The following is a 25,555-nucleotide window of genomic DNA, read 5'->3' as shown; positions in this document are numbered from 1 at the left end:
AGTATAGGGTGCACTTAATACTTGGTCGGGGCTCCTTTCGCATGAATTATGGCATCAATGCGGCGTGCCATGGAGGAGATCAGCCTGTGGCACTGATAAGTTATGGAAGCCCAGATTGCTTTGATGGTGGCCTTCAGCATTGTTGGGTCTGGTGTCTCATTTTCCTCTTGACAATAACCCACAGATTCTCTACGGGGTTTAGGTCAGTGCTCTAGAGTTTCCTGCTAGAAGACTGCGCTGACTTTGGACTTGATAAAACAAAGAGGACCAACACCAGCAGATGACACGGCTCCCCCAATCATCACCGACTGTGGAAACTTCACACTGGACCTCATGGAACTTGGATTCTGTGCCTCTCCACTCCTCCTCCAGACTCTGGAACCGCGATTTCCAAATGAAAAGCAAAATGTTCCACAGTCCGTGATGATTTGGGAAGCCGTGTCATCTGCTGGTGTAGGCCCACTGTGTTTTATCAAGTCCAAAGTCAGCGCAGATCTCTAGCAGGAGATTCTAGAGCACTTCATGCTTCCCTCTGCTGACCAGCTTTACGAAGATGCCGATTTCATTTTCCAGCAGGACTTGGCACCTCCCACACCACCAAAACTACCAATACCTGGTCACATGATCACGGGATCACTGTGCCTGATTGGCCAGCAAACTTGCCTGACCTAAACCCCATAGAGAATCTGGGGGGGGGTTGTCAAGAGGAAGATGAGAGACATCAGACCCAACAATGCTGAAGGCCACTATCAAAGCAACCTGGGCTTCCATAACACCTCAGCGGTGCCACAGGCTGATCTCCTCCATGCCACGCCGCATTAATGCTGTAATTCATGCAAAAGGAGCCCCGGCCACGTAATCTTATGGCTCCTCTGTGGCAGCAGGGGAGAGGAGTGTGCCATCAATGGATGGACCATAGGTGATGTCACCTCTCCTAGGCATTCCCAACCATTGTGGGCACTCTTCCTCTTCCCCTGCAGCTGCTGCTGGCTGACATAGGGGATCATATGACTAAAACAGGCTGAGAATAGGCAAGTAGAGTATATACAGCTTCCTTACACAGGGTAGTCAGTATAGGTGTGAGGAGAGGAGAGGAGGGGGGTGGGACGACATCTTTAAGACTATAAGGGATAGCATGGCAACCTCCAACCATTATAAACCACAGAAACACTTTTTTTAAACAAACCCCTAAAACAATTTGTATTGTAGGATTAGATTGTTATGTGAGACAAAAGGTGGAGAAGGAAAAAACGCCCTCTGAGGATTACTAAACTCCGCGCACCGCTGAGCATCTCTGATCCCGCTTTGAACGGCTCGCCAAAAACCGAATGGGGATAAAAATAGAAAAAACAAAAAACCAATGAATAGGCGCGGAGGAGGAGAGCCCAGACCCGGAGACAAAAGGGATCTTGTTTTGGATAAGCTGGGAATTTAACACGCTCTGCACCAGGAAAGCAGAACCCGTGTTCTGGTGAAACTCCCCCCCCCCCCCCCCCCCCCAATTTATGGCATTCGGTGAAAAGGGGAACTTCCCTAAAAAAAGGAATCATATTATGTTGCATCTCAAACTATCGGGGGGGGGGGGGGGGTCATTCACATTAGGGTTTTGTCTCCGAAGGGTGATCTGAAAGTGGGTTTGACAGGCGGTGGGGCGGCATTGTATAGCCCTCCTTGAAACCCCCCCCCCCCCCCCACACACACACTCAAGCGGTGCACACCGTTGCGGAATGCTTGAAATGTAACCTGCTTGGCGAGCGCCGCGCCATGCAAAAGGAGTAGAATTCCTACCATGGCAGTGAAGCAAAAGCGCCGTGGCCTGTGTGTGGGGTCGGCGGGTCGATCTCTGTGGCAAATTTGCTGGGGCAACGGCTGGTGTTAGCTTTTCAATCACCATGGCTGATGACGTGTCAGGAGGATTGAAGCACGTTGTTACATTGTAATATACAATTAAATAGTTCAACTAGAATTCAGAATTTGCGGGAGCCCCGAGTGTCACTTGCCACCAGTGCTTAGATTTTTTTTTTTTTTTTTTAATTAAACTAATTACAGTGTCATCGTCCACATACAGACATTGAAGGGACAAATTGGCTCAGCATGGGGCAGATCACAAGAAAAAAAACAAAAAAAAAAACAAAAAAAAAAAAACAGTGTATAACAGTGTATAAGTGTATAAATAATTTTATAATATATATATATATATATATATATATATATATATATAAATAAATAAATAAAGGAAAGGAGGTCGGTTCATAAGAAGGCAGACATTTCCTGCCGGCTCCATAGACTCAGGTTACAGGCAGCAGACTTCGCACGCATTATTCATGGTTTTGTTTCCTTGGCCGGCAATCCTAATATGGCATCAATTCCTCATTGTTCTCCTACAGCTTCCCAATCCAAAAAAAAAAAAAAAATTAACCCTCTGAATGTCATCTTCCAGTTCTGACGGCAGCAGCCCACAAAAAGCTTCATTTTCCACATTTATGTACAGCAGAAATAATAAATCAAATAAAAAAAAAAATAAAAAAAAAAAAAAAGCAATGATGATGATGTGCTGATTGCAGCCAAATTAAAACGGTAATAAACCCAAAAAAGGCAAACATTTTATTACATTGCAGCTTACCAAATTCTTAGATGTGGCCGCTGCATTCGTTTTTTCTTTTTTTTAGGCTTTTTCTTCTAATTTTCATATGGTGATCCAGCCAATAATCTCGTTTTTCAGCAGAACAAGCTCTCCAGCAGAATGCATCAGTTTACATGGATGAGACAAACCATTTACCACTGACAGGGTCGCTTACAATATTCAGCTTTTAAATTATGTAAAATCTTTATCCCAAAAAAGAAAAAAAAAAAAAAAAAAGCATTTTTCGGTCAGTATATTTACGCCACATTCACGCAGAGTTGAACAAGCTTCCGCGCATGCGTAAAAAAAACATAAAAACAAAAAAAAAAAAGTCCGAAAAAGTAGATGCTCAAACAGGAGTCTTATCGTGCGCAAGAGGCCCAACGGATTAAAAAAAGTGAGCTGGAGTTTTTCAGTGCATCTAAATGGAGGTGCACCGAATGGAAACTTTGGTGCCGAAACGGAAAATGCAGGAAGCACTTGGCCGAAAACGAGTTTTTCAAAAATATTTATACATTTGTTTTTTTAGCTATAAATTGTATTATATTCGACTTTTTAATTCATATCATGAATTTAAAGGAATATGAGTTTATTTCGGCCATTATCGACACCTTTTGCGCAAGAAAAGCTCAAGAAAAAAATGCATCTCTTTAAAAATTCTACGCATGTCTTCACACTGGACCATTGCGCTTTCGCTGTGGTGTTAAAAATCCCGCTTGCTGCATTTTAGGTCAGTTAAAATAAAAATAAAGAAGAACTGCACCAAAAAAAAAACCCAAACAAAAAAAAAAAACAAAACAAAAAAAAAAAACAACACGCACCTTCCGGTTGAAATGCACTGAAAAACGCAGCAAGAACGCATTAATAACGCTCCCGTGTTACGTTTTCTATGCAGGTTTTTTTTTAGTCGCATGACTTATGGAAAACAAACCATAAGCACGGTAAAATGTGCCAAAATCACGGTAAATCGCCACAAATTTTTGGTAAAATCACTGCGAAATCCCGGTAAATTCACGTGAGTCTTCGGCGCCATTATCTGTACCTTTTTTCTTTTATCGGCAAAATGCCGATAACGCCATTTTCTGCCGGTAGATGTAGCAATGCCACGAAATTTCAGCCGTTGAAACCCAACACTCCCCCCCCAGACTGACAAGGCTGCTGTCCAAAAGGTGCCCCCTGTGCTCCTTCATCCAGAATGGGGGCGCTCTAACACAGGAGGAGCGTTACTGACCAGATCACCAGGTGAAAAAAAAAGCCAAACAAAAAAAAGAAGAAAACTAATGCAGTCGCCACATGTAATGATTGGTAAGCTAAAATATTACATTTCTGGTTTTGGGTTTAATATCCGTTCAGAGTCGATATGTTTATCAGTTTAGACTTTAAGCATAACAAGATTTTCTCATTTGTGTCCCACCACTGCTAAAAAAAGGTTCAGATGCAACTTTACTCCAATAAAAAAGTCAAGGGGAACAACTCAAAAGCAGCCAACGTGTTTCGGGGGGGTCCAAGCGAGCCCCTTCATCGGGGGGGGGGGGGGTGGTCGATTGACAACAATGTGAATTGTTGTGTCATTTATTTTGTTCCCTTGAATTCTGGAAGGGTCACGATGACTCTTTAATGGCTGAGTTCCTAAAGAGAGACCTCACCCCCTCCCCCTCTTCAGGGTGGAGGATTCCACTATTGGTAGTCACACTGACCTCATATCCTTCACATCTCATGTCCCCCTTGCTCTGCGTCTCAGCAGGACATGCACAATAAAGGTCATGCATGTACTACACACAATGTGTTAGTGTCGCACTCACAGCAGATTTATCATTTTTACGGCCAAAAACACAAATCGCCTCTAAAACACACATTGGTGGTCCAGTTTAAAGGGCCAGTAAAGCCAAAATGACGAGGCTGATTTATAAAGGGCTCTTCATATCATTCACAAACAGAACGTTTTCTTGAAAGTTCTGGTCCTACACAATGGTCGTGTCCCATCGGTAGTTCTACTTGCTCTCCTAGTCTACTGCCAGTTAGAAGAGGTCTCCTGGAGAACTTTGGGCAGTGGGCCATGTGGCAGTTCTTGTTGCACTGCCAGGACTTTTTGGCCTTGCCAAGCTTTTTACATGGGCACTTAAACGTTTGTTTTGTTGGAAAAACTGGCGCCACTCACTCAGAGGCTCAGGGGCCACACCTGGCCCTCTACAAGGTTTTATCTGGCCTGCAGATAGGGCGCACAGAGTGAGGATCTAGAGTAGCTGGTCTCGGCTTCTGATAGGGACCATGATATAAGGAGGGACTTTGATGGGAACCCTGGTGTGTGTGTGTGTGGGGGTGCTCTGATGGGGACTCTGATGTATGGGGAGCTCTGGGGACCTCTGAAGGACACCCCTATGTATGGGGGGGGGGTCTCTGATAAAGATCCTGATGTAAGGAGGGTGGGGGTGCTCTGAAGTAAGAAGGGACTCTGATGTATGGGGAGCTCTGGGGACCCTGATGTATGGGGGGTGTCCCTGATGAAGATCCTGATGTGGGGGGGGGGGGGGGGGGGGGGAACGACACTTTGATGGGGACCCTGAAGAAAGGAACCTAATGGGGAATGCTGATGCAGGAGGAACTCTGATGGGAACCCTGATGTAGACCTCTAAAGGACACCCTTATGTTTGGGGGGGGGGGGGGGGGGGGGGAGGACTCTGATGTAAGGGAGGTCTCTGATGGAGATCCTGATGTAAGGCGGCGGCGGGGGGGTCAATGAGAGGGACCCTGAAGTAAGGTTACTAATGGGAACCCTAATGTACGAGGGGGGGGGGGGGGGGGGGGGTGTTTCACTGATGGGAATCCTGATATATGAGGGGAGCTTCTGATATGAGGCGATTTCTTGGAGTGTGTTCATTCATTTATACAATAATTTAGTTTTTCCCTCAGTCCGTGAATATTTGTAAACTATAGAATGTGGCTTGTATTAAAGTTTGGAGGCCCCTCCTCTAAATGGACACATTGATTGCAGTCTCTGGGGTGACCGTTAACCTCTCCCATTCTAAGCTGACGTAACGGTAAGTATTGAGAACTAGTATTTGGAACAGGAAAGAACGCTCTGTACAAATATAAAAATGGTTACTGGCGTTCTTTATTTGTGAAGGATACAAGTAGCTCTTCTGTACGATAGAACCTTAATTTAAAGTAACCCGGCCCTTTAAAACTAGCTCATCAATGTTTTCCTTTTGCTGATGAAGAAGCGGGGGCCAAGTGGACCTTTTTATATGTTTTCTAGAGGGAAGGTCTGCATTGCGCTTCAGTGCCCGGATAGGTATACACGGATGAAGCAGTGTGGGTTAAACATTCCGCAGTGATCATGTCAGGACAAAAGCTGCCGATTTACTGGGGGGGTACTTACGTCACTCATCAGACCTTTAAAGACCACCAGCTCCGATTTCAGTCTCTCGATTTGGTGGTTGAGCTCATCGTGGACATTGTAGGCTTCTTGAGCCTCCTAAAAAAAGACAACAGAGATATCAGAGGTCAGGTCTCCATCATATTGGGTTTGAGGTCTCTAGTCTTTGAAGGCCTCACTCCATCTTACCTCCTGAAGGGTCTCCACCATGGACTCTAGTCTGGTCCTCTTGGCAAACTCTTCTTCAAATCTGTAAGACAAAAAGAGCAGATGGTTAAAATCTTTTAGCTTCCAAAAACCAAATGTAGAGAAGGAGGTCCAAGATGGAAAAAGTACAATTATTTTGTGTCCTATAAATGGGAGGATGATGTAACAATGGTAAATGGTGTTGGCGCTATAAATCAAACTTGTTGATTCAACATAGAAATCAATGGATATACATCCTATGTATCGCAAATTTAAAGTCCAAATGTGACAACCTCAACACCATAAGTAAATGGATTCTTCTGGTTTAAGAATTATTCAGATAAAACCTTCACTACGAGTGCTCAAGAGGTAGATGGCAACTCACCAGAGGCGTTTGACCACTTTTTAAAAAGGTAGGTCAAAAAGCGCTTTATTGTTGACTAAAAAAGTGAGATCCTGGATAGAACGACTCTCCACTGTGGGCCTCCACCATCAGAAACCGAGGATATGGAAACGGATTCTGCCAAGGACACAAAAAAGAGCTCTCATGGTGGAGTAGGTTTGATTAAAATTGGTTTAAAAATTGTCAAATTTTTGCACTCACATGTGACTGTGCCAAGCCCGGCACCAAGGCGTTTACAGCATGTGCAGATGGATATAGCAGACTCGCGGCGGCGTGCGATCCACGCCTCGTTCTGGATATAATGGTTGTATTGGATGTCACATAGGGGACCCGGAAATGACAAATCCTTGCTGTAGACACCTTGGTGCCGGGATTGGCACAGTCACATGCGCGTGCAAAATTTTGTCAATTTTTAAACCAATTTTAATAAAACCTACTACACCATGAGAGCTCTCGTCTCCTTGGCGGAATCCATTCCCATATCCTCGGTTTCTGAAGGAGGGGAATCCATTTATTTATGGTGAAGAATACATGAAAAAAGAAGAAAAAACTGTGGAACTTTTAAAGGGGTCAATAGAGAAATGTAGTATTTTTTTAGTTATAAAACATTTTATTAATGTCAATAAAAAAAATTTCATTAAAAAAAAACCCTTATTTGCATGTCAAGTTCAATTCATATATTTTTACAGACACTACCGCTCTACATGTTTCGCTTTGAGTGAGCTTCCTCAGGAGATTCTACAGTGCTGTATGAAAAGATTACTAAAAGAAGTAAAACAACAAAATTGGGATTACTACAAAATCTATAGTTTATCAAAAATAGAGGTGCGCAACTATATTTTTGATAAACTATAAATTTTGTAGTAATTAATCTCAATTTTGTTGTTGTTTTACTTCTTTTAGTAATCATTTCAAACAGCACTCTAGAAATTCCTGAGGAAGCTCACTTGAGGCGAAACATGTAGAGCGGTAGTGTCTGTAAAAATATATTTATTGAACTTGACATGCAAATAAGGGATTTATGAAAATGTTTGACATTAATAAAATATTTTTTATAACCAAAAAAAACCAATAAAATAATAAATATATTTCTCATTTATTGACACCTTAAAAGTCCCAGTTTTCTTTTTTTCATGTATTCTAAGAAAAAAAAAAAAAAAAAAAAAATTAATGGGATGTGGTGTCCTCTCTGACCAGGCAACCCTCAATGTTTTTTGTTCATTTATTTATGGTGTTGGGATTGTCATTTTTGGACTTGGATTTATAGCGCCAACACCTTTACCATTGTTCCATCATCCTTCTAGTTATACCTTTAAAAAGGGGCAGCTACTTTATTAAATCATCACCCTAGGCACCAATACCAGCCATAAATTCGCATAAAGGGGAGGATGTTCTTGTCTTGTATGTAATCTACCTCCAGGCCAGAGTTCCTCTCCCACGAGTCAAGTGAGAAACCTTGTCATCCCTAAACAATATTGACCATAGTCTGCATTACTGAGGAGCAAAGCTCATGATTACATTAAATAAAAACCATAAACCGTTCATGTCTGTGCTGGGAGCTCACATACTTCCTTCATTAGAAGAGCCCTTATGGGCAAGAAGAGCTGTCAAAATGATCAAACCACCAAAATAGATTTAAAGAGACCCCGTCACTTATTCAGGGGGTACTCTTTAATGTACAATTTTCTTTGTCTCTCCCGATCTTCCTCTTTCTCAACCAACAGACCTGGGCATTTTACGGCCCCTGGGCCACATCCGGCACTTTGGCTGTCCCGGTCCGGCTCGGGTGAGTTCAACCGGAAATCAGATGTGAATAATTGTACGCCGTGTGACACGGCTTCATGGTTCAGAAGGGAGGGAATGTGGGTTTCCCAGATCCAGGCCGGCCAGTCAACAAGATGGCCACAGCTGTCTCTGACCTCGTTAGTCCAGTGGTTGCCAAAGTGGGGGCAGTTGCACTTCCGCCCTTCTCAAGCGGCTTTGGGTGTATTACGGCAGTGGTGTCACCGCTTGAGCAACTGGAGTGGACCATGGGGAAGTATATAAAAAAAAAAAAAAAAAAAAAAAAATTACCCTCCTGGGTTCCCATAGACAGGCTGCCCTGCAGACCATGTATGTTTGGCCCAAGGAGGTTCTGGCTCACCATATTACACAAGAATGATCCTCTATATGGATTCGTATGTCATGCATCAGGTCTAGTTCTGTGCACCCATATACCTATTATTTATTATTTTATTTCATTTCAGGTACTTAAATAGCGCCGTCAATTTACGCAGCGCTTTACATATACATTGTACATTCACATTAGTCCCTACCCTCAAGGAGCTTACAATCTAAGGTCCCTAACTCACATTCATACATACTGGGGACAATTTAGACAGGATCCAATTAACCTACCAGCATGTCTTTGGAGGGTGGGGAGGAAACCGGAGTACCCGGAGGAAACCCACGCAGGCACAGGGAGAACATGCAAACTCCAAGCAGGTAGCGTCGTGGTTGGGATTCGAACCAGTGACCCTTCTTACTGCTAGGTGAGAGTGCTAACCACCACACCACTGTGCCGCCCATCCAATTCATTCCTGTGGAAGTCTGGAGTTATTTGGACTTGGATAGTATACCCGACACTTATTATGGAAGTGAAGGTTACTTTTGGACGGGAGTCTTGCCAGTAGCAGGTAATCGAAGCCATATAAATTTACTGCTTTTTATAAAGCCATAAAAAGAATAATTGAGCATAATTGAGTTCAGCCCTCCACAACAGTCCCAGTTTCTCACGTGGCCCCTATGGGAAAATGAAAATTGCCCACCCCTGACCAACAAGTATTTAATGCAAAGGCCTGACTGGATGTAGACTGATCTGATAGATTTGGTAGGTCCTCATTTTATAGATTTCTCCTCTATTCCTATTCTGTTGACCACTCACATTTTCAGATTTCCCATCACCGTCGTCTGACTATGGTGCCCAGAACAAAAATTAGAGGATGAATCTGCTCAGTGGGGAGCTAGACAGCAATAAAAACCTGGCAGGGGTTCCAACTCTTCCACACACCATCCAAAGCAAAATAAAGGTTTTGGCTTGAGATCACCTTTAGGTCTGTCCAGTTTAATATGAAGGTAGTGTATGTACATTTTAAGCATGATGGAATTACAAAATAGTACTTGTTACCCTTCATAAAACAGGTATAAATCTTTGTTCGGCTAGTCTGGCGGTGAAGAATGCGGGCGTGCAATGTAGGCGTGCAACTATTTATGGAAGATTGCCAGCCCTCATCGCAAGCTGTAAAAATCATTATTTGAAAATGAGGCAAAAGACACATTCCAGGGTCACAATCTATACGTTCACATCAATACCAGCCTTGAGCTGGAATGTGGCCGTCTCAAATCACAGAACCGGTCAAATCGATCGAGAGAATCAGGCAGACATAGAAGGCAGGTGGGTAACTCGATATACAGCATCCCAGTGCAATAAGGAGTTAAAAGGGCCAGAGACAGGAGAAAAAAAAAAAAAAAAAAAAAAGTTAGGCCCCAAAAACGATTGGGCCATGCCGGTCATTCTCTTGAGATCGGCACATTTTCTTTTCTAGAACAGTGACAAACTAACAGTAGGAGATGCACAGAAAAAAAAATATATCAAGGACCAAATCATAAAAAGGTCACAAATTCCTGATTAAGAACCAGCACAGTGTTCCTTGAAGAACTGTCTGACTTCCTTAAGTGGACGTGCCGTAGAAAAATTGGATCAAAATGACAACATTTTGCTGTAAATGCTGATGGAATAACTGGATATTATAACAGGAATCCCACACTGGAGACCAGCATAAGGTCAGGTGACCTTTGCCAAGGCATCCAACACTTGATGTCTGTTGTGGGATCTTTGAGAGCTCAGCTTAGCAGCCAACCAATGGCTTCCTTGGCACTCAAGCTGTGGTGTAACTACAGGTCCCATGAGGCACTGAAGGACTGATGGCCATAGGCATGACGGGATTTGTAGTTTCACGACAGCTAGAGAGCCGAGGTTGCCCAACAGGTCTCCTTTTTTTTTTTTTTTTTTTTTTTTTTTTTTTAATTATAGAGCTATGCTTATTTCAAGCAATCAATAAAGCTGATGTTTATATACGAGGATGGATCCAGCGATGGTAATCTCCTTGGAAAGCGCAGGAAGTGAGAATGCTGCTATCTCTCCCCGATCTCTATACACAGACTGGAAGCTCCATATTCAGTTTCACAGAACGCACTAAATTTAGATACCTCTTTCAATTCAACGCACAAAAAAAAACCTCAGATCTAGTCTGCCTCAGCGCCTGGAGAGTTTCCAGAAGTGCTCGAGGCAGCAGTCCTCATCCTGCGGCATGTGAAATATGTCTCTATTTTAGCTGCATTCCAGCCAACAGCAAATGTGTTTAGCAGAGGAGAGAGATTGCTGCGGCTTCGCTCCCAAATCATCGTTCTGAAAAGAGCAAAATGAGTCTGCCGTCCTCGTGTTTAACAAAACGCTCATTTCCTCCAACAGCGCATAGAGAAAGAAGAAGAACTCTTACTCAACAGGACATGCTCAAATCATCATAGACTGGCCATAAATAAAATGATAGGTCTCACCAAGAACTACGAGGCCCAAACTTGCAACCAATCCCCAAGAACTAAGGAATCCCACCTCGCAAGCAATCCCCAAGAACTACGGGGCCAACCTCGCAACCAATCCCCAAGAACTATTGGGCAGCTCTTGTAACCAATCCCCAAGAACTATGGGACACCATGATTGGTTAGCACTGGCAAAGAGCACAATTCTGATTCGTCCCCGAATCACTGCAGTAAGAGGGAAATTTAAAATCCCTGGACTGCTGCAATCCCCAAAAACTATGGGGCCCATTTTGTAACCAATCCCCAAGAACTATGAGGCCCACCTCGCAAGCAAATCCCCAAGAACTATGGGACACCATGATTGGTTAGTACTGGCAAAGAGCATAATTCTGATTTGTCCCCGAATCACTGCAGTAAGAGGGAGATTAAAAATCCCTGGACTGCTGCAATCCCCAAGAACTATGGGGCCCCCCTCGCAACCAATCCCCAAGAACTATGGGGCCCCCCTTGCAACCAATCCCCAAGAACTATGGGGCCCCCCTCGCAACCAATCCCCAAGAACTATGGGGCCCCCCTTGCAACCAATCCCCAAGAACTATGGGGCCCCCCTCGCAACCAATCCCCAAGAACTATGGGGCCCACCTCACAAACCAATCCAAGAACTATGGGGCCCCCCTCGCAAGCAAATCCCCAAGAACTATGGAGCCCCAGGATCGGTTAGCACTGGCAAAGAGCATCATTCCGATTTGTCCCCGAATCACTGCAGTAAGAGGGAGATTTAAAATCCCTGGACTGCTGAACTGGGAGCATGAGCACCGACAGCTCATCACCCTCAGAGGTAGGTACAGGAAGGTCTGCCGGAGCACGGTGTGTTCACTTACTTTAGTTTTGCTGAAAAGGTGAATTGACACATAATATAACTATATCTATGACAGGTCCTCTTTAAGAAAGGGTTGCAACCAACCTATTGGATATTTGTATTTTCATGATAATTTGTTTCAATTTTCTTTTACCAGGAAAAAAAAAAAAAAAAGTCCCGGGTTATTTCGTGTGAATTTGGACCCGGTGACAACGGCCGCCGGGGGAAATGTCATAACAGTCAAGAGACATATCATCAATCTGAATTATTCACAGGTGAGCCAAGAACAGGTGTACAGGTGGAGTGATGACGACGTCTGATTCACAATCTCAGATACCTTTCCTGAGGTTGTACGCCGAGCCCTGCAGGGACAGAGTCAGAGCGCAGAATATCACAGACGAGCCAAAATTATTCAATAGCGGATGATCAGCAGCTCAGGTATTCTGTGCAGGTATCTCTCTCGCCTTCTCGTGACCAAACCCGTATAAAACCCCCAATACGGACCTATTACACCCAGCGATGGAATGAGCAAAATCTGCTCCCATTACAGTAAAATAAAAAATGGAGAGCGCTGACAGAGCGAAAGAGCCTCAAAAAGTCTTTAACCACTTCAGCTCCGGATGGATACACTGTATGCAAATTAAATTTAGATTTTTTTTCCCCACACAAATAGAGCTTTCTTTTGGTGGTATTTGATCACCTCTGGGTTTTTTTTATTAAATTTATTATATCTCAAGGGGTTAAAGGTGTGCTGATTTTTATTAAAAGGTCTCTGTTCCCTATGTACAGAGCCCTGTGTTGATTGTCAACACAGAGCTCTGGGCTGTAATTGAACACAGCCGATCAGCAGGTCCCAGCCATCAATCCTTGTCCAGGACTTGCTGACAGACTCCCGCTGTGTACAACCACAGCCTGCGGAGGGGGGGGGGGTGTCTTGTGCGCATGTTCTCCCAAAAACCGGGAGCTGGCAGAGACTTATCTTATGGGTACATCACTTTGCACGGGATCGCTCGTCCGCAGTACATTGCAGGGATTAGGTCCACAAGAGGTCAAAAATACCAGGGCTGTGCCGAAAGTGGGAAGAGGGCAAAACTTTATCTTACATAGGTCATTCAAATTTCACATGTTGGTAGCGCAACTGTTCCTCTATAGTGCAGGTAAATAATGGATTCTGAGCAGAAGCAACCTGCCCGTCATTGAGTTCCTGATGAAGGAAGGGTTGCAGGTCCACAGAAGGCTTCAGAATGTTTATGGAGAGGACACCAAGAACAATACCTTGTCATGGGTGACTCTTGGCAATAAGGTCATCTCCATAAACATTCTGTAGCCTTCTGTGGATGTCAGGCAGCTTGCACCCCTCCATCAAGAGCTCAATGAGGATGCACCGCTTCTCCTTGGAATCTATTTATCTGCATTTAGGAAGTGCAGCCATTCGCAACCAGAGTTCCTCCAGCGTTTGCCATGCGTTGGTTCCCCTTAGTTGACCTCTAGTCAACATAATATTTTCTGCCACCTAATAAAACTATACACACACTGCAACATTTTGGGTAAAATGCAATGCTCCCCTATCACATACATCAATTCATATTTCTCTATAACAGCCAATCAGAGTTTGACCTCAAAGCCTTTGAAATCCCATTGGTCAGAGGTCAGTGCTGTGCTACAATTATGCACGGAGAGGTTATTGAACTATCCGTAATGCTGGTGGCAAATGTTTGATGGTCACGGTTTTGGAAAGTGAAAAACTCTCCCTCCACCCCCCACCCCCCAATCAGATGCAGATTTGTTTTTCTCTATTTGAACATTTTGTATCATTTTGTACAACTGTTTTGGCTACAGGAGATTCTTTGTTTAAAAAGTTTAGAGACCAGGATGACAAAGGGCCAGTTTACTGTACTTGAGACTTTAGGGGGGAGGGGGGCCTGATGTTGGGGGAGGAATAGTGCCCCATCATTTGAGGTCAGTGGGAGAAAGAACGGTGCCCCATAGCTGGTGTCAGGAGAAAGAACGGTGCCCCATAGCTGGTGTCAGGAGAAAGAACGGTGCCCCATAGCTGGTGTCAGGAGAAAGAACGGTGCCCCATAGCTGGTGTCAGGAGAAAGAACGGTGCCCCATAGCTGGTGTCAGGAGAAAGAACGGTGCCCCATAGCTGGTGTCAGGAGAAAGAACGGTGCCCCATAGCTGGTGTCAGTGGGAGAAATAGTGCCCCAAGGGCTGGATAAAGCCAAGTAAAGGGTCGCAGTTTGGAGACCACTGCTGTAGGTCATACAGAAAAATCCTGGGTAATAAATACTATTAGAAAGTTCTACAATAGACTTGTGGGGAAGGTAGAAATACACTTTAATAGGCTTTATACGGCTGGTCTAACAACTCAGATACAAATACAGTCGCGTGATTTCATTTCAGTTAAGAATCTGAAATATTTTGGGACGACACACCGCAACATAGCAGAGCAGGGAGGAGGTAGGTGGACCTAAGGCAATACAAGCTCTGGTGGAATTCATTCACAGAATTAATGTCTGAAAAAATAAACTGATCGATCCTCCAAAAAGAAAAAATAAATAAAATAATAGAACCAGGTTGGCCAATGTAAACCCCCCCCCCCAATGTTTCAGCCCTCCAGTTTCACGTTACACGTCTTTCATCTCCTCAACAGCACTTCCAGGACACCTTCCATGTTGGAGGCCGTTGAAGGGAGGCGGGTGAACAACGGTCGATAGATTGACAAAGGACAGTATACCGGTCATTTTAGCAGATTTGAGACTATTGATTACACAAACAGGAATACAGAAGCTCTATTATTAGGATGTCATTTATAGGCTGATGTATGTGAAGGATTTCGATATGGGAGAGTGCCAAGGACACCAATCCTTGCTGGGATTAGACTTGATGTCGTCATTTGGGACATCAATTGTATTATTACTGCTGATCGGTCTAGGGAAAAGTCAGCTGCTCTAGGATAGACCACTATTCTGGTACCATGGTGCATGGACACCAGCTTCAGAACACCTCTGATATTTGGCCATAAAGGTGTCAGCTGGACTCCATTTTTTCCCATTATAAATTAAAATGAGAAGCCCCCCCCAAGGAGCATGAACCATCTCCTGGTGGGGGATCTCATCATTGACAGCTGCAAGAAATGAAGGGAGCCCCTCATGTGACTAAACTGGGGTCTCAGCAGGGCCGTTTTTAAGGCAGGGCAAAAGGGGCAGCTGCCCAGGGCCCTGTCATTGTCATGGGGCCCAAAGCAGCTGCCTCATACTTGCCAACTATCCTGGTTTAAATTCCCCCGTCCCTTGAGGTTTTAGTCCCGTGCTGTGTCCCAATATCTCAGTGTGAAGTGCTGCTAGTAATGCTGCCCAGCTCTGCCCTATTGTTGTGTACAGATGACTCACCTGCAGACCCTGTGTTTACATGTAAATTACTGGCATTCATATGTAAATAGCGGCAGGCGGCATTGATATGTATATCATGCCCCCCTGAGGTCATATCCACAGTAATCTCTAGCAGCCAATCAACAAGCAGAAATGATGTGCTGTAACCTCTAGCAACTAATCAGTGAGCCGTAGTGTGTGCTGTAACCTCTAGCAACCAGTCAGTGAGCGGTAATGATACACTGTAACCTCTGGCAACCAATCCCAATCACTGCCTGATCTGATTCAGTAAACTGATTTTGAGTCCAGCTGCTATTTATTGTATGTCCCAGAGCAGGTGGAGAGCAAAACTGCATTGGGGGGGGGGTTGGGGCAAGAAAAGGGGTTTGCCCAGGGTCCAATCAATATTAAAGACAGCCCTGGGTCTCAGTGTTGTGCAGGTCCCGTCAGAGTGGAGTTTCTTTTTTTCCCCAGGTGGCTCTCCACCTAGGCAGAGGCTGGGTGTAGGGATGGTCCTCAAAGGATCCTGGTCCTACCACCTAAAGAAAAATTCTTTGTACTATATGTAGCTCTGAATACTATCGGAAGATGGATTACAATGACATGTCTTATTGTAGATATGCGTTTCTTTTGATACAATTGAAGAAGTGGTGTTTGTGAAGCCACAAAACGCATTATATCTGCTGTTGAGCCCCTCTCGATTCTGCAAGATTTTTGAAAAAAACTCTTGAAAAGTAAGTGAAAAGTATAATTAGTAATACGGTGAAAGGTAGAGGGACAAGAACAGCAAAATCTGAAATATTTTTATTTGTAGCAAAATGTATTTGTGATAATGTATGGGCCATCGATGGCCAGCAGAGGATATGTCTTTTAAGGGTCTAATGCTTAACTGTACAAAAACGATATAGTTACAATTTTATGTGTATGTCTTATTGATGTGAGGGATCCCTAAAAGTCCCATTTGGTTTTTAGTTTTGTATTGTTTATACTGTGAAGTGGTGCTGGTGCCAAACTGCAACCTAAAGCAACTTATTTGGAGGTCCCACCAGAGTGAATGTGGTCTTAAATTGGGAAACTTGGCCAAGTGGGACTTACTAATTGTTTCTCTACCATTTAGTCCCATTTACACAGGTATTAAAATGGGGCACCTGGGTCCTGATCCCTCTACCTAACCTATCCATTGGTGCGCAAGACATAAGGTTGTAGATTACCCTCAAAACTAAAAAAAAAAAAAAAAAAAAAAAAAAAAAAAAATGGGTCAGCGGGCAAACATTGTACAGGGCCAAACATCTAATCTACCTTGACCATATGGAGCCGATTTCTTCAATAGCTCCTCAAAACAGGACTGGTCCTTAAAAAGTGCCTGTATTAGAAATGAGGTCTCCCTGAAATGTCCGTGAAAAATAACCTGATGAAGGAAAGGGCCCGGCCCAGAACATCCAGTTATTACAAGGAAAAAACGCTTTGTTGTAGGGTGACCATTCCACCACTGGTGTCACCAATCCGTTAGGTCAGCAGTGCTGGTAATGGCAGCTCTGTGGGAACCGGTCCTATATAAACGTCCACTCAGTCACGCACAGTCCTCCAGAGTCCTGTAATTACAGGCCGTCTGAGTACTGAGCGGCCAGATGCTGAATTTTAATCCAAGCTGCATTTTGCTGGCGGTGCTCCAGAGGAAGCATTAAACTGATAAAACAGAACCCCCTCCACCCGGCCTTAAATCATAGCTCAGCGAGAGCACCTGGCCCGACAGCGCCAGACTGGCAGAAAGAGCAACCTGTGCAATCATCGTTCATACAGAGAACCGCGCATGCAACATTAACCCCTCCATCGCCACAGCAGAGATCTGCACTGATATGGCAACACAATACCTGGCAGCCCTCTACTGGCACTTCAGGAAGCCAATCCATATCATACCGACCACTAATACTGCAAGAGAAACCAAAATGAAAAAAAAAAAAGGATAGATAGATAGATAGATAGATAGATAGATAGATATGCATTCTATTTAGAGGGAAATGAGTCCATTAGTTGCCCCTAGGGAGCCTATACTTTAAGTCAGGGGTAGGCAACCTGGGCCCCTCCAGCTTTAAGTACAGCACCAAGCAAACAAATGCACAGCTAAAATAGACATGTGAGCAGTCTTGTCTGCCAAAGGATTTGTGTTTGTCCATCCAGCTCTGAGATTTGCACAGCCCTGCAAGTCTGGTGACCTGATGTTTCTCTGCTACAGTTTAGCAACACAGGAAGGTCACTTGTGTGTATAATTTTTACTTTTCACTGCCACTGGCTACCAATGGGGGGGTAATAGTACTCACACCAGCATTGAAGGCTATTGCTGTATCCACCGACACCAGTGCTGGGGGTAATTACTGCATCCACCGACACCAGGGCTGGGGGCCATTACTGCATCAACCGACACCAGTGCTGGGGGCCATTACTGCATCAATCGACACCAGTGCTGGGGGTCATTGTACTCCAGCTTCTTCTGTGTACATTGTGATACGCTGCAGAACCAAAAATTTGGGGAGTTAAGGTGCAAAAATACACTGCCATTGTGTGGCCCCATGGGAGGTGTCAGGGGCCGCAGCTGAGGCCCTCTAAGTTTCACGTTGACCACCATTGGTGTAAAGAAGGCAGAGCTCATAGGGGAGACCCATAGAAGAACATCCAAGCTTGACACTGATTGTGCATTAGAAGAGACAGAACCCAGGACCCTCAGAGGGTGAAAATCACTAAAGGCACTCTGGGGAACAAAGAAAAAGACTACATCTACCAAAAAAAAACAAAAATTCCCATTAAGCCCATTGCCTTATCTGAGATTTTCCTGGGCCAGTCACATGGGAAGGAGAGGGGTGATGTCTTCACTTCTCCTCCGTCTGGTGATGCCACCGGTGAAGTATGCGGAGGAAACATTCTGTATATGGAGCGAGATCTGCAACTTCTCCTTAAATCCCAGACAGCTGCTGTTTTGCTTAAACTTTCGATTCCCACACCGAGGATCCGGTGACTGCCAAGAACTCCTGGCTCGGCACAATCCATTGTCATCGGGCCCCGATTCAGAACTCATGAATTGCCAATGACCAATCACAGGCCGCGGTTACAAATCATCACGAACAAATCCAGAAGTTTCTACTGAAAGACCGTTTTATATAATTTTTATCCCTGTGATGATCGGCCAACTCTACTGGAAGCTGCAATTCTCATTCAAGGCCAGGAGACCAGGTCCAGCAGAAGGATGCCAAAGTAGGGGGAGGATGGGCAACTGTGGCCCTCCAGCTGTTGTGGACCTACATGTCCCATGGGGCTTTGCAAAACTGACAGTTACGAACATGGCTCCCAGAGGCATGATGGGACTTGTAGTTCTGGAACAGCCAGAGGGCCACTGTTTGTCCCACCTTGGTGTAATTCACCTTTTCATTTTTTCTCTGAAAGGGTTAGTTCACCTTTTTAATCATTTTGAGCAATTACTGGATTGCCTGACTCATATGAGGACTCATGCCCGTTCTATGTCTGGGCTGGATATAAATCAATCACCGCACAAATAAAAAATGGCAGTTCTGCTGAATCGCATTTTATAGGAAGTGAGTCGCTTGCTTCCTACTGCCTCTTAAAAAGTGAACCTGTCCGCCATTTTCAAACCTGCTAGTACCCAGCTATCCATCTGTACAATGGAAGCACCACTGAAAGACTCCCGGCCCCGAATTCCATTCAAACCCTTCACACCTGTCTGCTTCATCACTAATGTCTATTACCCAGAATCCCTTGCAGCCCTCATTGCTGCAAAGCCTTTAAATGGTTTACAAAGCGAACCTGCGGGCAAAAGCGCTTAACGTAATGACAGATCCGACTCCCTCCGCAGCGCACGCAAAGTGCTTTGTTAAACATTAAACAAATTCATAGAAAATCAACCTATAATTATAAAAGATGACTAATAAGCAACCCCCCCCCCCCCCACCACCACCACGTGCACTTGTGAATTTTGACGTCTCGCCCTGATGGGGCTTTATTTTCCACTTGAAGCTGTAAAGGTCTGGGGGGGATCAGGAAGACAATGGAAATAATCCACAAGCAAGCAAAATAACGCGGCTCTCCTGGCAACATAAAGGTTTGTCTATACATAAAGTGGAGGAGATTTATGAGGATTTGTGTCTGGAAAGTGGTTTGTCGCACCCAACGATTCACACCCCGGTGATGTGAGTGCAGGAGGATGTGCCGGCGGAAATAATCTCCTTCTGCCAGTACACCCCTTCTAGTGTGCGTGTAAACATTCATTATCTGCATACAACGAGTGGAATATATTAGGAGGCAAGTGAACATGTTGTCCCTGAAATTGATAGCAGAATAAAAATGGACACGTGTAAGGATTGGAGGGCCAAATTGTAATGTCTAGATGACTGGGTGAGATCTTGTGGGATGCTCCTGGCCTGCAGTGGTCAGGACTGACCAAAAGTGGTTCACGGAAGGAAAACTGGCAAACTGGCAACGAGGTGGTGGTGGGGTAGTAGGCCCATTGGTGGATGCGGCTGGGGGGGGGATGGGGAAAGCCCACTGGTGGAGGCAGTGGCGGCGAGGGAAAGGCGGCCCATTTGGATGGAGGCGGTGGCGGCGAGGGAAAGGCGGCCCATTTGGATGGAGGCGGTGGCGGCGAGGGAAAGGCGGCCCATTTGGATAGAGGCGGTGGCGGCGAGGGAAAGGCGGCCCATTTGGATGGAGGCGGTGGCGGCGAGGGAAAGGCGGCCCATTTGGATGGAGGCGGTGGCGGCGAGGGAAAGGCGGCCCATTTGGATGGAGGCGGTGGCGGCGAGGGAAAGGCGGCCCATTTGGATGGAGGCGGTGGCGGCGAGGGAAAGGCGGCCCATTTGGATGGAGGCGGTGGCAGGGAGGGAAAGGCGGCCCATTTGGATGGAGGCGGTGGCGGCGAGGGAAAGGCGGCCCATTTGGATGGAGGCGGAGGCGGTGGCGGCGAGGGAAAGGCGGCCCATTTGGATGGAGGCGGTGGCGGCGAGGGAAAGGCGGCCCATTTGGATGGAGGCGGTGGCGGCGAGGGAAAGGCGGCCCATTTGGATGGAGGCGGTGGCGGCGAGGGAAAGGCGGCCCATTTGGATGGAGGCGGTGGCGGCGAGGGAAAGGCGGCCCATTTGGATGGAGGCGGTGGCGGCGAGGGAAAAGCGGCCCATTTGGATGGAGGCGGTGGCGGCGAGGGAAAGGCGGCCCATTTGGATGGAGGTGGTGGCGGCAAGGGGAAGGCCCATTTGGATGGAGGCAGGATGGGGGGAGGCTGGCTTGTGTAGTCCGATCCAATAGAAGAGCTACAGGAGCTCAAACAGCTGGTGAAGGTAATGCCGGTTGATGAAAAGGTGTCAGAACACAGAGCATCGCAGTTAGCGCCATATGGGGCTGTGTAGCGGCAGACCAGTCCGGGTGCCCATGCTGACCCATGTTCACAGCCAAAAGCACCCACAACGGGCACGTGAGCATCAGAACTGGAGCACGGAGCAATGGAAGAGGGACGATCTGATGAATTCAAGAATGGTTTGAGGAACACAACAATGAGTTAGGAGGCATTGACTTGGCCTCCAGATCTAAATCCAATCGAGCATCTGTGGTATGTGCTGGAAAAATCAAGTCCATGATCCATGGAGCCCCCACCTCCAAGGATCGGTTACCGACAGCTTGGTGCCAGATACCACAGCCTACCTTCAGAAGTCTAGTGGAGTCAATGCCTGGATGGATCAGGGCTATTTTGATGACAAAAGGGAGAACTACTTAATATTAGGTGGGTGGTCATAACGTTATGGTTGATCAATCCATCACATACTATGAAGGTATAAGGTTTTGTTGTTCATCCTATGTTGCATCTCAGTGCTTCTTTAGTTTTCCATGAGATGTGCCAATGTGACAACATAGGAGCACAACAGGGAGACGGGATGGAGTGTGGTCATCCTGGAACAGGAAGTGCCTCAACAAAGACCCCCATGGCAGCACCAGATAGGATTTTAAAGAAAGTTGCAGATTTGAATATACTGAAAAAGACTTTTGAAAAGGACATGTGAAAGCTTTTATGAGATTTTAGCGGTTGAACAACAACCTGAACAAGGAAAACTGACACCAGTCCAGCTGGAGGTTGGAAAGAAAATTGCCAAGCATGCAAATTCTAAAATCCCGAGAGCAGCAGAATTTTGGTCAAATCTAATATTGATTTTTTTTTTTCCTTCTTATTCTGAGCCTTTAATGTAGACAAATTTAGTCCTAAAAACTGCAAACACAGTCAGTCCAAATTCAACGCAGAAGGTTCAGAAAAAGAAAAGAAAAAAAGGGGAGAAGGTTCTAATGTGGTTGCCATGGTTTAAAAACAAAACAGGTATAATTATAAAGAAAGAAGAAAACTCGGGCAGAAACCACTTCCTTCCTCCAGAACAACTGCAAATCAATGGTGTTCTTTGATGAACGTGGCGCTTCCTCCTCCACCAAACCCCAAAGAACGACTCTTCATATTATCACCACATTTGGACGAACAGCTACTCCGGGAGACGAAAAACAAGGCATTTCATTGTCCAGGAAAGACCTTTACTGCTACAAAGTCTCATTATCACAACACCGATGAAGATTTCACCCCAGAGCTCTGCAGATAAACATAGCCCATAGTTTTAAGGGGCCTCAACTGTGGCCCCTGATGACACCAAGGAGGCCACACGTAACATTCAGTATATGTAATGATACAGAAGACTCACTAGAGGAAGCAGATATGATACAACTGGAGACAGGAACGTGTTACAGGAGATTGCAAAATACAGCCCTCTTCCAAAATGAACAGTCTCACCAATTGCTACTGGAGGTCCAAGGGCCACATGGGAAGCGCCAAAAGGGCTGCCAAGTGGGAGGCAGGGTAATAAAGGCAATCCAACATGGGACTGCTAGAGATCACTGCCATTACAGCCCATTTAGAACAGGGGTCTCCAAACTTTTCAAACAAAGGGCCACTTTATTGTCCTTCAGACTTTAGGAGGGCCAGATTGTGGCCAGCAGGGGCAGAAAATGTCACGGGCCCAGCATCAGTGAGAATAAATATGGCCTCGTGGTTGGTGGTCAATAGGAGGAGTATTCCCCATATTAGTAGGAGGAATAGTATTCCAACATTGGTACCGGTGGAAGAGATAGTGCCCCATTGTTGGTGTCAGTGAGAGGAATAGTGCCTCGTATCAGTGGAATGAGTTGTCCAAGGGCCGCATAAAGGCTAGCAAAAGGGCCACATCTGGCCTTCGGGGCCGCAGTTTGGAGACCCCTGATTCAGAACATCAACACTCCCAATAATTACTACTGATGTCCAAGGGCCACATGGGAAGCACCAAAGGGCTGCAGGCTGGACACAAGGCAATAAAAGGGAGGCCAACATGAAACTACTAGATAGCAATGCCATTACAGCCCATTCGAAAAATCAAAACACTCTTGATAATGACTACAGGTGTCAAAAAGGGCTGGGCACCAGAACAATAAAATGGAGTCCAACCTGGGACTTCTTGAGATCACCGTCAATACAGCCCACTTATAAAACCAAACACACCCATTAATTCCTACTAGAGTCCAAGGACCACATGGGAAAGACCAAAAGGGCTGCAGGTTGGGCACCAGGACAATAAAGGGAGTCCAACATGAAAGTACTAGAGAGCACTGCCATTACAGCCCATTTATAAAATCAACGCTCCAATTAATAAGCACTACAGGTGTCAAAAGGCTGCAGGGTGGGCACCAAGGCCATAAAGACAATCGAATAATTACCCACACTTCCTGCGAGTAATCTTTTTCTGAGGAATTGGTAGACCTCCAACCAACCCCCCTCTGTATACAGCCACCACCCTCCATAGTCCACTCACATGACCAGACCTATGTAATTACTATATGACGACAACCCATCCTTCATTGCATTCACCATTTCACACGTCCCATTCTTCGCCCGCTAATCAAACATTGTGCAGAATAAGGAAACGTTTAAATCCCATTAATTAAACAAGACTCCGGGGGGGTTCTGGTGACACAACCAGCTCTGTTCAATGTCCTTGTCTTTCCATGAGTTCAGTGGGGAGGTATGCAGTGGGAAAGTTTCTATAGGGGAGATGGGGGCTGTTTATCCAGGTTACACGCACAGCCGCTCAGGAACTCCTACGTAAAACGTTCCATGCTTATTCTGGTTCTGCCCGATGGCCATCATTCTTCCACTGGGAGGTTTAAAGGGCGTTGCCAGGCAACCCACCGACCAGACTGCTTTGTATGCAGACCCGCGCTAAGTAAATTACTGGGGAGGAGAACGTCGTCATTAAAGGAAGACTTTAGTATCTCAGTAAAAGCGGAAGGCAGGGAGAAGATTATCGGTTGTAAGAAGCAGCCGCCTTTTATATAGTGGTGGGCTACAAGTCCCGAGTGTTCTGCGATCCTTTAACCATTGGATTACCAAAGTACATCGATAAAAAGCATGGCAGACAAGGGGTTAAATCATGGTAACGGCCGAAACTATGAGCTTTGGACCGGCTTAAGGAGCCAGCAAAGGGCTTTCCGATAAAAGTGATTGGGGGAGGCCCTACAGCAGTGGTCTCCAAACTGTGGCCCTTTGGGCACGATTCTATTCACTGACACCAATGAGGGGGCACTATTCCTCCCACTGACACCAATGAGGGGGCACTATTCCTCCCACTGACACCAATGATGGGGCACTATTCCTCCCACTGACACCAATGATGGGGCACTATTCCTCCCACTGACACCAATGATGGGGCACTATTCCTCCCACTGACACCAATGATGGGGCACTATTCCTCCCACTTTCACCAACAATTGGGCATGTGTCCTCCCATTTACTACAATTCCTCCCACCGACACCAACCATGGGGCACCCTTGTGTGCACGCCTATGCTGACAATGCAGATGACAGCAGTATATTAAAGTGTAAATTCCACTTTTGCAGGCAATCTGAGAGAACACCAACATTGCAAACCCCCCCAAAGTTTTTGAAATTGCAGCTTATGCGCTATTCTGGATTCTAGCAGGGAAAAATCCTAGGTAGTTCTTTTTGTTTATAAGGGGGAGGGGGGGGGGGGGGGGGGGGGTAGTTGTGCGTCATAATTAACCATGTCTGTCCTGTGCAGGCAGATCTTCATTATCAATTGTAACTGGATTTGAACACTGTCCTAACAAGGGGTTAAAAGGTGTAGAGGCGGGGCTTCTTGTATGGTTTGTTAATGAGGGCAGACTTGGGACAGGCTCATTCTAACAAATGTTCAAAAAATTTGCAGTCGGCCCTAACACCTTCTTCTGAGAAACCTCTAAATAGACAAAAGAATACAAAAAAAATAAATAAATGAAGGCATGATGTGTGGATGGAACATATGACAAACATAGTGGGGTTTTCTCAAATTTGACAGTGGAAATACGCTTCAAGCAAGGATTGAGCAGCCAGCATTGGGATTGGCAAGTGATCATTATCATTTTACAATAACTCATTACATGAAGCAGATGCTATTTTGCCTATGTAAGCTATAACTCCTCTAAACACCATAATCCCTTGAGCTGCGTGCGCCAATTTTCATAAGAATGGCAGCCTGCGGAGATGGGTGTCCCGACACCGCCCTTCCCCAAGGGACCGTGAAAGAAAAAGTAATTTGGGTGCAATTAAAGTCTCTTACAAAAAAAATTGGGTTTCGCTGACAAGGTATAAAGCTTGTGCAATCCTAATTATCGGATTGGTTGATGTCATGTGCTGGGAATGAATGAAGTCAGAGGAAAGCACGCAGATCTCATGTCGGTCAATCAGTTATGGCGGTTTACCTCGATGTTCCACAGACTGTCACATGAAACAAGATCGAGTGCTATAAAGTTGACTCGGCTGGAAAATGATCAGCCAAACAGTGACCGCATTCTATCAGGTAGAGGTAGTTGGGTGCTACGGCTGTCTGAGAACAATGGGTGGTGGCGGAATTGGAGGAAATCGATTGCTTTTCTCTCTATGTAGCCGTGTATGGTGAGCATTATACTGGCCACCAATCTAAAGAGGCCCCTTCTCCCTCCTACCACCAGTGTAAAACGAGAACCACGCCAACCGCCAGCACAAGACGGGCCAACATGCCAACCACCAAAAGAAGGTGCCAGCACGCCAACCGCCAGC

At 45.5% G+C, this 25,555-nt stretch overlaps 1 protein-coding gene across 1 annotated transcript in view; it reads right to left on the bottom strand.

Annotated features, from left to right (window-relative positions):
- IFFO2 (intermediate filament family orphan 2) overlaps nt 1–25,555 on the bottom strand; it is a 119,109-nt gene that overhangs the window by 48,982 nt on the left and 44,572 nt on the right. Inside the window, 2 exon segments of the mRNA XM_073601532.1 lie at nt 6,003–6,098; nt 6,189–6,249. Of these exon segments, the coding sequence (XP_073457633.1) occupies nt 6,003–6,098; nt 6,189–6,249 (157 nt within the window).

This window comes from Aquarana catesbeiana, linkage group LG10 (genome assembly GCF_042186555.1).
Source record: "Aquarana catesbeiana isolate 2022-GZ linkage group LG10, ASM4218655v1, whole genome shotgun sequence".
Lineage (NCBI taxonomy): Eukaryota > Metazoa > Chordata > Amphibia > Anura > Ranidae > Aquarana > Aquarana catesbeiana.
Note: the sequence above shows the minus strand (reverse complement) of the source record. Positions and strands in the feature narration are given on the sequence as shown.